The sequence below is a fragment of the Berghia stephanieae genome, chromosome 4 (assembly GCF_034508935.2).
Source record: "Berghia stephanieae isolate SIO BIC M18660-M18661 chromosome 4, UCSD_Bste_1.3, whole genome shotgun sequence".
In the NCBI taxonomy this organism is placed as follows: Eukaryota; Metazoa; Mollusca; class Gastropoda; order Nudibranchia; family Aeolidiidae; genus Berghia; species Berghia stephanieae.
In genome coordinates this window covers 25,851,414-25,865,423 of record NC_088363.1, presented here as the reverse complement: position 1 = coordinate 25,865,423, position 14,010 = coordinate 25,851,414, and the positions used below count along the sequence as shown (strand labels likewise).

General features: G+C 36.6%; 2 protein-coding genes across 8 annotated transcripts in view; both read right to left on the bottom strand.

Moving 5' to 3' along the window:
• Positions 1–3,168: 3,168 nt before the first annotated feature.
• LOC144970313 (uncharacterized) lies at positions 3,169–7,973 on the bottom strand. 2 transcript variants are annotated; one of them, XM_078909815.1, is made up of 2 exons: positions 7,758–7,973; positions 3,169–5,408 (listed from the first exon to the last, which is right to left on the bottom strand). In XM_078909815.1, exon 2 carries the CDS (start codon positions 5,366–5,368, stop codon positions 3,776–3,778), a length of 1,593 nt encoding a protein of 530 aa, XP_078765941.1. In that variant the 5' UTR covers positions 5,369–5,408; positions 7,758–7,973; the 3' UTR covers positions 3,169–3,775. The 2 variants fall into 2 exon arrangements, with proteins under 2 accessions (XP_078765941.1, XP_078765940.1); XM_078909814.1 differs by having other exon boundaries at positions 3,169–5,379; positions 7,758–7,972.
• A 2,235-nt stretch (positions 7,974–10,208) lies between these two features.
• LOC144970310 (uncharacterized) overlaps positions 10,209–14,010 on the bottom strand; it is a 28,106-nt gene continuing 24,304 nt past the window's right edge. For all 6 annotated transcript variants that reach the window (XM_078909811.1, XM_078909806.1, XM_078909808.1 and 3 more), the window contains exons 3-4: positions 13,229–13,372; positions 10,209–12,355 (exon numbers count right to left, since the gene is read on the bottom strand). In XM_078909811.1, the coding sequence (XP_078765937.1) occupies positions 12,170–12,355; positions 13,229–13,372 (330 nt within the window). In that variant the 3' untranslated portion in view covers positions 10,209–12,169. The remainder of the gene's footprint in view (positions 12,356–13,228; positions 13,373–14,010) is intronic.

The window sequence follows — 14,010 nt, the reverse complement described above, 5'->3', positions numbered from 1 at the left end:
GCATTCCCAATTTACCTTCATTGAAATTTAAATTCACCAGATTAAAATTACGTTTCGTGGATGGGGAAAAAATTAAGGGAAACTATCAAGAGACGATCTCCCTGCAGGTTATTTATTGGTTCCTTCCCTTTGACTAAGCACAATTTGAAGAAAATTTGCGTCACATCACCTCGCAGCCTCCCGCTTACCCACACAAATTGCTCGGCTTGAATAAGTTGAACAGAAATTTGCTGGAGTTTACAGTGAATGCAGATCTGACTACGTGGAATAAGAAAAATTTGTGGTTTTCAGGGGTAATATCATAGTTGACACCTATATAACTATCTTTAAAATTTACCAATTTATTGTCATTAATACTTACATTAAAATAATGCGCTCAATACCTTAAACACGTTAATCGAGCTCAGACTGTAGAACTTCAAGACGTTTTTCTGAATAACTCAAACTCATCTTTATATTGATATCAGGTTGGAGCCAAAATTCGTATTATGTAGTAAGCAGGTCTGTGAATGGCACATAAACGAAAAGGCCCTTCCAGCAGAATCAGTCCACACCAATTAGTGGGCAGGGAGGCACTATCCCCTATATCTGTTTTCCAACATGCTTTCTGTCTTTGTCTAGGAATGAGATTACTTCCTTTTGTCCAGGCCCTGGCCGGATACCCTAGCTGTCAGGGAAACAGTCAAATTTATAGTTAAGAGTTTTGGGAGATTATATTTTTTGTATTGTACAAACTATATAACAAGATATGAAGTGAGTAGAAAAGTGCCAGAAGACAATAGAGAATAAACATTTTTTTTTTTCGCGGCGGTGGTGGGGTTTGAACCTGCGACCTTATTGGTACGACAACTCCGCCTGGCAGGTGAGAGCGTGGCTCTACCGTGTGAGCTATCCACGAACACAAAAATATTCGTTTCAAACCCAAAGTCATTTCTAGATCCCTCTCTCACCCACTTCTTGAGATCGCCGATTCGTTCACCACCATCGCGAAGTAATTTTGACCAGCAGTTAAGCTTAATAGCCAATATTCTCATCACAAACATATAACATAGAAACGATTGAGACATTGAGTATGCTCCGGTGTATGGGGTGAATTTTTAATTCAGAAAAGTGAGTGGAGCAGGCACTTATGTTGGTAACAAGATATGAAGTGAGTAGAAAAAAAAAAAAATTTTATTCTCTATTGTCTTCTGGCACTTTTCTACTCACTTCATATCTTGTTGTTACCAACATAAGTGCCTGCTCCACTCACTTTTCTGAATTACAAACTATATAACAATATTTATTTTATATTAATGTCACTTGTTTTTGTTTGTTTGTTTTTAAGGGTTTTACGGCGCTTGCGACACATTTAGGTCATATCATCGCCAGTAAAAAAAAAAGAAGAAGAAAATGGATTATAGATTTACAATCAAAGTAGCCAAGAAAACGCATGACAAAGGGGAATGGTAGAAATAAGGAACAGATGTAGATTCCAAGGGCATACTATCAGTGTACTTAGTTTGAGATCACCTAAATGTCTCAACCAGACATCAACACAAGTCCCCACTAAGAGGAACACACTCGAATGTTTACAAATCATTTGTTAAGAATTTTTAAAAAATATATATTAACATGAGAGAGATGATTTACAAGGAAAAAAAAATACCATCTCCAAAAACTATAACTATACATTCGACTGTTTCCCTCCCAGCCAAGAACTCTGGCCAGGATCAGGACAAAACTAAGTAATCTCATTCCAAGACAAAGACAGAAAGCAAGTTGGAAAACAGATAGAGGGGGATAGAAGACACAAGTATCTCCCTTCCCACTACGGGAGGTCGGAAACCCCACCCAGTTAATATCACTTACGATAGTACGTGAAATCAACGACGAAATGGAGGAAAGAGACAACAGTGACCTCCATGCCCACAATTAGAGGTCAGAAGACCACAGCTAATAAATGTCTACCAGAGTTTATCCCGGTATCTGTAGCGTTAAGTGGACAGTAACTTTTCTTGATTCTCTTTGAATTGTCAAAAGCGCGCGCGCGCGATCACACACGCACCCCCCCCCCCCCCCACACACACACACACACACGAACGCACACGTCTCCGTTACCTTCTCGGATCAGTATAGTCAAGTTCGTTTTGTTTTGTTTTTAAGGGTTTTATGGCGCTTGCAACATATTTAGGTTATATCAGCGCCGGTAAAAAGGAAGAAAATGAGATACATTGTAAAAAGTTCTAGAATTATAATTTAAGCACCCAAGAGAAAGTAAGACAAAGGGGATATGGGAACAAATAGGGATTAGGCGTAGATTCCAAGAGCATACCACCAATGTATTTAGTTTGAGATCACCTATAAGTCTCATCCGGACACAAGCACAAAATTCAAAAAAGAGGAATATACTCAAATGCTTACATTATACATTCAAAATAACAAATATAATAAAACAATACAGAGAGATGATTTATAAGGGGAAAAAATCATCTCCCAAAACAATTAATATGCATTTGACTGTTTCCCTCCCAGCCAGGACTCCGGCCAGGGCCAGCATTCCAAGACAAAGACAGAAAGCATGATGAGAAATAGGCATAGGGGGATAGAGGACACAGTATGTACCTCCCTGCCCAGTATGGGAGGTCAGGAACCCCACCCAGATAGTCGAGTTCGGTTACCTCTTAGTGGACGAGAAATTTAGAAATTCCAATTACCTGCTCCTCCACTTGCAGGACAGGTACAAGTAATGCAAAAGAAAAAAATGTAGAGGAAGAAATGGTTTTTATAACGTAAACAAATAATACAAACTCTATATATGTAATCACGGGTAGTTTATTGTGGATCATAAAACAATACATAAAAGCACAAGAGATCTAACATATTATTTTTCTCTCCAGATATAGATAACTCCAGGAATAGGTAGGAATAGAAAGTTAGCCGACATGAAAAAGGAGATAGATACAAACAAAGGAATAGAAGTGGCCCAGCAGCGTTAGAAAATTTCATTCACACTTAAATTGATCACAACTGTGAACCATCCTTAGCAGCCAACTGCCTGCCCCTACCCCCCCTACCCCCCCCCCCACCCCCCCCCCCTCTCTCTCTCTCTCTCTCTCTCTCTCTCTCTCTCTCTCTCTCTCTCTCTCTCTCTCTCTTTTCTTTCTGTCTTTCTTTCTATCTCCCCTCATTATCATAATTATTACATAATATGTTTGCTTTACATTTATGTTTTTAAGTGTTCTACGGCGCTTGCAACACGTTTAGGTTAAATCAGCGCCAGTAAAACGGAAGAAAATGGGATAGTAAAAAGTTATAGAACTACAATTAAAGCACCCAAGAAAAGGTAAGACAAAGGGGAACTGGGAACAGATAGGGATCAGATGTAGATTCCAAGAGCATACCACCAATGTATTTAGTTTGAGATCACCTAATAGTCTCATCCGGACACAAGCACAAAATCCAACAAAGAGGAATGCACTCAAATGCTTACATTATACATTGAAAATAACAAATATAATAATACATAAAAGAGAGATGATTTACAAGGGAAAAAATATCATCTCCCAAAACAATAACTATGCATTTGACTGTTTCCCTCCCAGCTAGGACTCCGGCCAGGGCCAGGACAAAACCAAGTAATCTCATTCCAAGACAAAGACAGAAAGCATGTTGGAAAACAGATATAAGGGGAAACAAGACAGTATGTACCCCTCTTTCCACTATGGGAGGTCAAGAACCCCACCCAGGTACTTTACTTCATTAAAGAAAAAGCCAAACATTGATGTAAGTGAACTCAATCCGACAAGGAACAAACAACAAGAACAAGGGAACAAAAATTCAACGAACCTATAAAGAAGAACAGTCCAAACCACCCGAAATGAGAGAGAAGTAGTTTGGTCAAAGGAGGGAATAACAGGTTTAGTAATATGGTGGCGCTGGCCAATAATCCGTAATTCTTAGTAAAATTAACTGCACCATACAAGCTGTGCATCGCAACTATAAAGTTTACGTATACTCCACAATTAATGCACCCAAATAAAACGGTCACTACAAAAAATAACCACTTATTCAGAGCCGCTGTAAAGAAGTAACCAGTAGATATTAAAGCTAAGCCAGACGTGAATGTTACAAGTGCAGGCTTGAGTCCCATAAAATCGGTAAGGAGTCCCCAAACCAATCTCATGGCAACGGTAAATACGGCAAAAGTAGTTCCGAGATTCGTAAGGAAATGGTCGTCCTTAATCCAGACCTGCCCAAAGACTTTGTAGTAGTTGCACAAACTCATAAATGCTCCATCTGTCCCAAAAACTAAGAACCAAATGACATAGAAGATACGAGATCTAAGCACCTCACTAGGGGATTTATCGATAATGTATTCGTTATTACTATTGTTGCTGATATTACCAGTAATTGGAGGAATGTGGTTGTCAGAGAATGAAACAGATCTCGGTCTGTAGTCAAAACTTACACTATCGTCATTGATCGAATTTGACCATTCGCTGGGATCATCCATCGAGTTGTATTGATACGTGTTGGAATTAGAATCTGCCTGAATCGTGCCAATTTTATCTAGATTGGAATCGGACCTCGAAATAAGCATTTTAGATTTTGGCAAGAGAAAACTATGTTTTCTTCGATTTGTCGTATTATTTTCAATACTATTGCCTCTTTGTTCCTCACATGAAGTTCCGCTTTCCTTCGATTTTGTTCCCATTTTCTTGATGCGAATAAGTAAAAACGCAACGAAATGGAATATTCCACAAGTGGTCGAAAGAGCTAAAAACATCGATGGAACCCTATCTAGAATGTCCTCTTGTGAAAAGAAGTGCGTTTTCCCAATAATAACGTCCACTTTCTTGTTCTCTGGATTCAAATAATGAGTAATCATTTGATTTGAAACGATGGATCCGATGGCGTAGCTCGTCAGCAAGAAAGCTGTAATAAGACCCAAATGCTTTGATGTCCATTCAACAACGGTTTGTAAAATCATTGAATGCATGAGACCGTTTCCCAATCCACACATAATTCCCATAGAAATATCCAGCATGGATATCGAATAACTGAATACGAAATAGCTGGCCATAAGCCCACCGTCGAACATGGCTATGCCTAGAAGAAGAGTCGGACGTCTCCCGATTTTATTGTTGATGTAACCAGAAAACATGATGGCTGTGCTCATACTGATCACGTACATCGAGAGGAGCCATGGTGCTTTGAAGTCCTGATGGGCAGACATCTTCAAGGACTGGTTCTTGTGGTGGAAATATGAGTATACGTAGATCGATACATTGCCCCAGTACCAAGTGATTCCATTGGGCAATAACGCGATGTAACCGCCGATATACGTCATCAGCTTTTGAGTTCTTTCAGAGGGTCGTTTGATCATGGCTTTCAGTTCTGCAATTACATAAATATAAATGACAACGCTATCAAATCATTGACGTGAGAAGGAGTTAGTTTATAGAATACGACATAATCCCTATTTGAAGAGATTGTCATTCGTTTGGAATAATAAGATAACAGCTGTTTGTGAGTTTTAGATGCCATCTTCGAGAGAGCACAACACGCATTATTGCCAATTTACCCATTTAAAATATCTACCACTACTAGGTACTAATACATCTGCTACTACTACAACTACAACTACTCCTACTGGTGGTAGTAGTAGTAGTAGGAGGAGTAATAGTAGTAGTAGTAGTAGTAGTAGTAGTAGTAGTAGTAGTAGAAATAGTAGTAGTAATAGTAGTAGTAGTAGTAGTAGTAGTAGTAGTAGTAGTAGTAGTAGAAGTAGTAGTAGTAATAGTAGCAGTATTGGTAGCAGCAGCATGAGCAGCAGCAGCAGCAGTAGTAGTAGTAGTAGTAGTAGTAGTAGTAGTAGTAGTAGTAGTAGTAGTAGTAGTAGTAATTATAATAATAATGCTGAAAACTTATATAGCGCTATAACTCCGAGACACCAGACTCTAAGCGCTTCTTTATAAGTTCTGTGTGGATATATTTTGCACTATCTAAATTGTTGTTGTTGCTATGGTTGTGCGGCTAAGTGTTCTAGTGGTATGACCCTTGCCTTCGGATCGGAAGGTCTGGGTTCAAATCCAAGTTGAGTCCTTGAAAAGGGCTTTTTAGTCACATTCTCTCATCGTACTCAGGTGTGAGTACCTGACAGTTAATAACGTCGTCTCTGTCCGAAAAAGAAAATATAATATCGTCTTAACAGGCATCGTGTCTCGTCCTTAATGTTAAATGTTGACCTTGGCTAGGCACTCCCTGTAAAGCGCCTTTAGCACGTTTAGTGGATATTGCGCAATATAAAATCTCAAGCTAAGGTTTTTAAAATAATAATAATAATAATAATCATAATAATAATAATAATAATAATAATAATAATAATAATAATAATAATAATAATATAATAATAGTAGTAGTAGTAGTAGTAGTAGTAGTCGTAGTAGTAGTAGTCGTAGTAGTAGTAGTAGTAGTGGTATATAGTAGTAGTAGTGGAAAAGGACTTCCGTAGTTTCACAGCACCTACCTACAGAGGGGAATTTTTCATTATCGGGGGGACCACCCCCCCCCCCCACCCCCTTCAACCCTAGAGATATTATAACCCGATGAAACAATGTTTGCAATCACTTTCAATATCGAAACTGATGGGAAACACATTAAGTAATAATGTCGTCGGCCGGAGATGTAAACGTCAACCGCCTCAGCAAATTGTTTTGAAATTAGAAAAATCACACACCTTACAAAAATTAAGCTTATCTTAAATAATAATATTTATTGGACATTGCAACTAAGTTAAATTCCGTAATCGCAGATTAAGTAATAGAATAAAAGGGCTGTGAAACTATGGAAGTCCTGCCGTAGTAGTAGTAATAGTAGTATTAGTATTAGTATTAGTATTAGTAGTTTTAGTAGTAGTAGTAGTAGTAGTAGTAGTAGTAGTAGTAGTAGTAGTAGTAGTAGTAGTAGTGGTGGTGGTGGTGGTAGAAGTGATTAATAATAATAGTAGTAGTAGTTGTATTAGTAGTGGTTGTAGTAGTAGTAGCAGCGGTAGAAGTAAAAGTGGCAATAGTAGTAGTAGTAGTAGTAGTAGTAGTAGTAGTAGTAGTAGTACTAATAGTGGTAGTAATAGTGGTAATAATAGTGGTAGTAGTAGTAGTAGTAGTAGTAGTAGTGGTAGTAGTAGTAGTAGTAGTAGTAGTAGTAGTAGTAGTAGTAGTAGTAGTAGTAGTAGTAGTAATAGTAGTAGTAGTAGTAGTAGTAGTAGTAGTAGTAGTAGTAGTAGTAGTAGTAGTCGTTGTCGTATTATCATCCTCACGGTTATGATTATTATCACTAACATTATAATCAATATGATAATCATTATTATTATTACTATCATTGCTACCACAACCGCCGTCGCCGTGATCATCATCATCATCACCACCAATATTATTATCCTTATCGTCATCATTTTTAGTATCATTATCACCATCAACACCATCAACAATCATCATCATCATGAGAGAAAATTCTCCCATTTACCTGACCACCATTATCATTATCCATACCATCACTATCGTCGTCGTCATCATCATTTTGTGATCAACAACCACACAATAGCAAAAAAAAAAAATGTACATGAGGATCATTATGACCCCCCCCCCCCCCCAAAAAAAAAAAAAACCCCACCCAACACACACTATCCACGGGGAATAAACAACAAAAAGACTTGCTATCATTATTTCAGAATGATGGTGGTAAAAATATGTACCTATTCCTTTTGTAAAACTTACCAAGGATGGAAGCCAATACGAAAAGAAAGAATTTGCAAAGAGAAAAATAATAATCCCTAGATCGACGGAGAAGAAACAGTATTGTTATTGTAGATCCATAACAAACGGCGGAGGATCAAACTTGTCAGTAAAGACATGACTATCTATGCCTCTATGTCAATTTGATCTGAGAGTGAGAGAGCGACCAAAGAAGATAAAAAAAAAAATCCGTCAAATTTTGTGCGTTAACACTAATCACAATTTACACACTAGATGTTCAACGACTTTTCAGTTTAATTTGTTTATTATTATATCACAGAACGGTGATCAGTGAAGTAAAAAACAAATGACATAATGCAAATAATAAGAAACAATAATATGACCGTGTTTATTTGTGATATGCGTATAGGTAAAATACAATATCCGCCAGCCAGCATAAAGTACCATCACTCAAAACCATGTGTAACTTTTAGCGTTTATAGTCTGATTGATATACTTTAGTGAGAACTAATAATTAAAATTAAATTTAATTAATTAAAATTCCCTTTATTCATCCCATAGGGGAAATTTGTATCTAGGTTCTATTCCAAGGGAAGGCTGGAATAACCCAGGCGTCAGCCGCAGTGCAGCGCCGCAAATTGAGCTAGGGCGAGGTGACTTTGCTACACAGCGCATCAGCGGGTGATCGAAGCAAAGACCGTACGGCTGAGCCACCCCCCCCTCCAAAATAAAAAAAGACTGTCTATCAGAGGAATACGGCTGTTATTTTTTTTGTGTCCCTTAATTGTGCCCAACACAGTGAACACGGTTATATTATGGAATTCTCAGATGGACACAATAATATTCCAAAGGGCTTGTCTTGTTGATGACAATGTGTTTAAAAAAATCACAAATCACAGATCACATAAAAACTTGTAATTTTTAATCAGTCACTGAACTAAGGACTGAATGAGGTACCATAATAATTAATTTATTATCCAAAAGAAAGGATGGAGTTGACGTCATTCCGCTCTTTCTTGTGTAGAATAGGATCTTAGTACCATGGACGTAAAAAGGAGTCTTTTGTCAATTCTCCTTAAATTATTTCTACAAACTACGTATAATATGCGTTGATGTAAAATATGCACAAGTTCCAACCGCCAGATGAAATGAATGGTATCAACACACACACACACACACACAGCTATTTGTAACCTTTAACGTTTAAAGTCTGTTAGAGAGACTTAAATGAGAACTGATTACCCAACTGGCGGGCTAAAAACAATGACAATATGCAATAAGTAAAATATTTTCCGATTTTGCTGCCTATTACACACAGAATACGTATGTGTAGCTTTGATGGGTTCCATTCAGTTAAAAAAGAGAATTTGGTGAGAACCGATCGCCTCTATGCATGTCTAAAGACGACGTCAGCAGTTGAGTGACGTCAATCGCACACTCTCAAAGTATCCGGCTATGGATCAGTCAAATGTTAACAGAGTAAATTAAAATATGTTCAAAATTAAAAACTATGATAGCACATGAGAGAGAGAGAGAGAGGGGGGGGGGGGGGGGGGGGAGGAGGAGGAGGGGGGAGAGAGAGAGAGAGAGAGAGAGAGAGAGAGAGAGAGAGAGAGAGAGAGAGAGAGAGAGAGAGAGAGAGAGAGAGAGAGAGAGAGAGAGAGAGAGAGAGAGAGAGAGAGAAATTATCATCTTTCAAGAAAAAGGAACTATACATTTGACTGTTTCCCTCCCACCTAAGGATCACTGCCAGGACCAGGAAAAAAATTAATAATCTCAATCCAGAACACTGACACTGACAGGGAGAAACATAGAAAGGGATAGAAGACACAGCCAATGTGACTTCTCTGCCCACTATGGGCAGTTGGATACATAAAGTGGGATGGCAGATCGCAATATTTGAGAATAATCTCCTAGATATACTGCAACATACGGCTAGAAATGCAATTGCAGTTTTCACAAAGTACAACCAAAATTAACCACATGTTATGTTTAAGAGGTCAATATTTTGCTGTGACTTCCTTGTTTAGGGTTTTACGGCGCTTGAAAAACTTTAAGGTCATTTCAGCGCCAGTAAAAAAGAGAACGACAAAGGAAAAGTTTTAGATCAAAAGTTAAAAGCCCCAAGAAGGCAAAGGGAACAGGTTCAAATAAGGAACAGGAGATTCCACAATTCCACCGATGTGCCATTTTTGACGTTACCTAAAAGTCCCATCCAGGCACCAGCAAAGTAATAAAGGATACTCTCAAATGTTTCAAAAACAGAGAGGTGATTTAACAGGACCAGGGAAAAAACTGAGCAATCTCAATCCAGGACAAAGACAGAGAGCAACATGGGAAGAGAAAAGAGATATGGGGGATATGGGAGACCTAACATGTGACCTCTCTACTCACCAAGGAAGATCAGAATATCCCACCCAGCCTATGATACTTAATTATCTAAAAAAAACAAGTTTACTTATTGAAACAATATTTATGACATCTCTTTTTATTATGGAGTAAAATGCTCATTGTACATAATAAATACAGTATGGGCATTGATATAGTTCATTACCCGTCTCAGAGGAGAGCATGGCACTACCATTTTACAGGCATATGGGAGTAAAGAGCAGAGCCATTAACTGAAAAAATATACATATTCGTACAGTAGAAACTAAGGTTGTATTATCTAAAATATGATAAATATGAATAGAAATTGCAAAAACTATGGAAGATTAATTCATCAAATTTATGTATTGTTTCTCCTATCAATATCCTATCAATATATGACAATAAAATACCCCCAAAAATAATTGAAAAGTCAGATCTTACATAGCTCATCTTTAAGATAATGGTGGAATATATTCCGACTATAATGCGGATATGAGAATGGGTCCCTTTCGTTTTTAATAGACCAGAAAAATTGAGTTGCTTCCTTGAGGATCGGCTATTGACTCTGAATTAGTGGAAGAAATGGAGAGACTGATCAAACTAAAGAATAGTCAAGAGGGTAGTCAAGGACAAAGGCACATCCTGAAACAAATGATTTTCAAATCACTGAAACTTTGAAAACAAAATAATTATATTTGTCTCAGGAGAAAAAAAAATGAGAGTGAAAAATAAGAAATGAAAGTATTTCCATTGTTCGTCACTTAAATATGAATCACCATTCAGGAGGACAAATTTCATATACTTTGAGAAGCCTCCCCCCTCTCCCCCTACCTCGCCTGCTAGTCCAGGCAATATAAAGTTTTGACCTAAAAATAAACTTTAAACTTTATGGTAGCAAATGCAGACATATTCATACAATTTTTATTTTAATATGCATTCATAAAATCAGAACAGAAGTATCCCTTGCACAAATGCATACACATGAACAACAAGCACTTACGCAATCAATAACACGCACACAAAATAACATTTCAAACTCCTAAAACTTGTTTTTGAAGCAGTCCATCATGATACAATAGGACTTTGGCATTTTGATATTTTTCTTTCTTTATTCTATTTTTGTTGTTGATGAGATTTTAAACAAGTCATGATTCTTATTGTTGCTAGCGAGATAAGAGATTAAAGATTTTATTTTCTTCTACATAAATGCCCAGAAAATTTTGGTATTTTTCAAACCATGAAGCATTTCTTTGTTTATACGACTTGTTTGGCGTTGTTTGCAAAAATAATCTGGCAACACCTGGTGATGCAATTGTCACATGACTACAGCCCTAAAACTAGTTAATTACTGCTTGCTTGCACTGTAATTTTAGTGATTTTTCATTTTTTTTATCCTACCACAATAATCAACAAGACCTAAATTCTCTGTTTTTGACACATAATCATTGAAAGTACGATCTATCCATCCATGTGAAAAAATAAAATGTTGCAACTATTTCAAGCTCTTTCTAATAGACATCACTAAATTTCCTGTTAGCTTTTGAGGGTCGTCCTTTAGAAAAAAAACAGCTTACCTACTTTTGAGCAGGACAATGATCTATTTCACAAATTACTTTTCACTATATCTAGCATTAAAAACTGATACTCTATTAATGATAGACGAACAGATAAATTAATTTTTAAAAAATTCTCACTGCATGTCAATGCCATAAAAGTTTGTGTTTACAAGTTGAGGTCAATCGATTTCCCTGAAAACCAACATGGTAAGGTCCAAATCCCTAATGCACCTCACATCCATCCCTTCGTCACCAAAAGAAAAGATATTGTATTGTGATGGCAGTTTTAAAATTCAGACTATTTTGTTAATTTCTCCTGGCCAATCCCTGGTGACAAAAAAAAAAAAAAGAAAAAAAAAAGAAGAAAAGTAAATAATTCCCAGTGCAGGTTGAGCAAAAAATATCAATAATCCCTAAAATTTTGTCAATGCCCAACTTTCATCCCTGGTGCGCAAACTATGACAGATTACTTATTCTATGAATAAATATCAAACACTATTTAAGAAATTAGAAGTCTCTTAGTCCATTCCATACTCTGTAATGTCTATAACAGTCAAAAGCTTGGTCTTGAGGGGCATCGATCAAGTCAGGTACTGCTGGACTAATACCAAGAAGACCTAGATCTGGACTCTCCTTTTGTAGATCTGAATGGTAAAACTCCATCAGGTCTGGTTCCTTATGGCATGAGGTTTTCTGGAAAGATATATAATATATATATATATATACATATATATTGTGTATAATGCCAACCTGAGGTCTATTTTCTCTTTCATTATCTCTCTCACCGGCCCACATACAGACTAACAGACATATTCAGAGAGAATAAAAGTTAATAATAAACAATTTTAACTTCTGAATGTTGTAACCTAACAATAATGTAAATAAGTGTTACAATATAATGATTCATAAATTTTGCAAATAATTGAGTACAGAAATTGCTTCTTTTGCAATGTCAGTTCGTTTAACATAACAATTTGCCAGAATCATGTATTCGACTTCATTTTGATTATTGATGTTCGAGGCACTTTGGGGCCTCCCACAAAGAGTTTGACCTTGAAGTTTTGTTTCGATCGGGTCTCCTCCTTCCACAAACCTTACCCATCGCCAAACCGTGCTATGATCAACACAAACGTCACCATAAACATGTTCCATTCTGGTATGGACTTCAATGGGTGAACAGCCTTCAGAATTCAGAAATTCAATAACGCTGCTTGAATCTAATATCTTTTGGTACAGCCATTTTCATTATTTGTTTTTACCAAGGTGTTGAACATGTAATAGGACAAAAGCGATTACGTCTCACAGAGACGTTATGGACCTTAGAAATTTTGACACAACAAAGCCAATTGGTTAGAGAGAATTTGTAGCAAATGATAAGGGTTTAAGTTAAATATCTTTGAAATTATAAGGAAAATTGCAAAACTTTCCAGCCAACCCCCATATTATTATTATTAGCATTGTATTTATCATTATAATTATAAAAATTTAAAATTAAATATTATCATTTTTTATTAGTATTATTATTATCATCGTCATCATTTTCACCATTTTACCTACAATACCAACCTTTTGCTGCTTGTATCCTTTCTTTTGAGTAGTTACCTTGCTTGTCCTCATACGTACAACACGATCACATAAGCGATCAACAACTGGTTCTAAATCCACCAGGTTGGTGAACTGATCAGACAATTGATTGGTGAAAACAGCAGCCTGAAATGGGAGAGTTTTTCCATTAGATATATAGTGAATTAGATCCCAAGATGGGACTTTACATTGGTGTTTTGTTTGTTTTAACAGAGACAATGCATTCACCGGCCATGTACTCATTCTACACCTATGGTGATAAAAGATCAGTTAAGAATGTACTTTAGACAACTTTTCACAGCACAAAAATTCCCATGATCTAAAATCATTTTTAAGATTTCAAACATCTATGTTAAGTTGTCTTCCTCAGTTTCTAAATTGTAAAAAATAAATAAAATTCGAAAAATATATATAAAGCTGTTCATCTTGTTGGAAAAACAAACAAACAAAAAACGACACAATTGTTTGTAGGAATATAAGACCTGGCATTGTAAAACAAAAACAACAAAACAAAACAATCTGTATATTGATGAAATAATCTGAACTCACGAAAAATATTCTGAAATAAGTCATAATGCTGGGTATCCCATTTAATTTCATGAATGGTCACTTTAAAATGATTTAGATTTAAATAAAGCGTTCCAAAATCCCTATCTGGGAGAGAGAGAGAGAGAGAGAGGGGGGCGGTGTGAAAGGGGGAGGAGACTTGATTCAAATATTTGGCAAATATTGGTAAAAAATAAAGATTTGAACAAACCAAACAA

Coding starts and splice junctions, on each gene's coding strand:
- LOC144970313 (XM_078909815.1), bottom strand. CDS start 5,368: ATGATCAAACGACCCTCTGAAAGAACTCAAAAGCTGATGACGTATATC.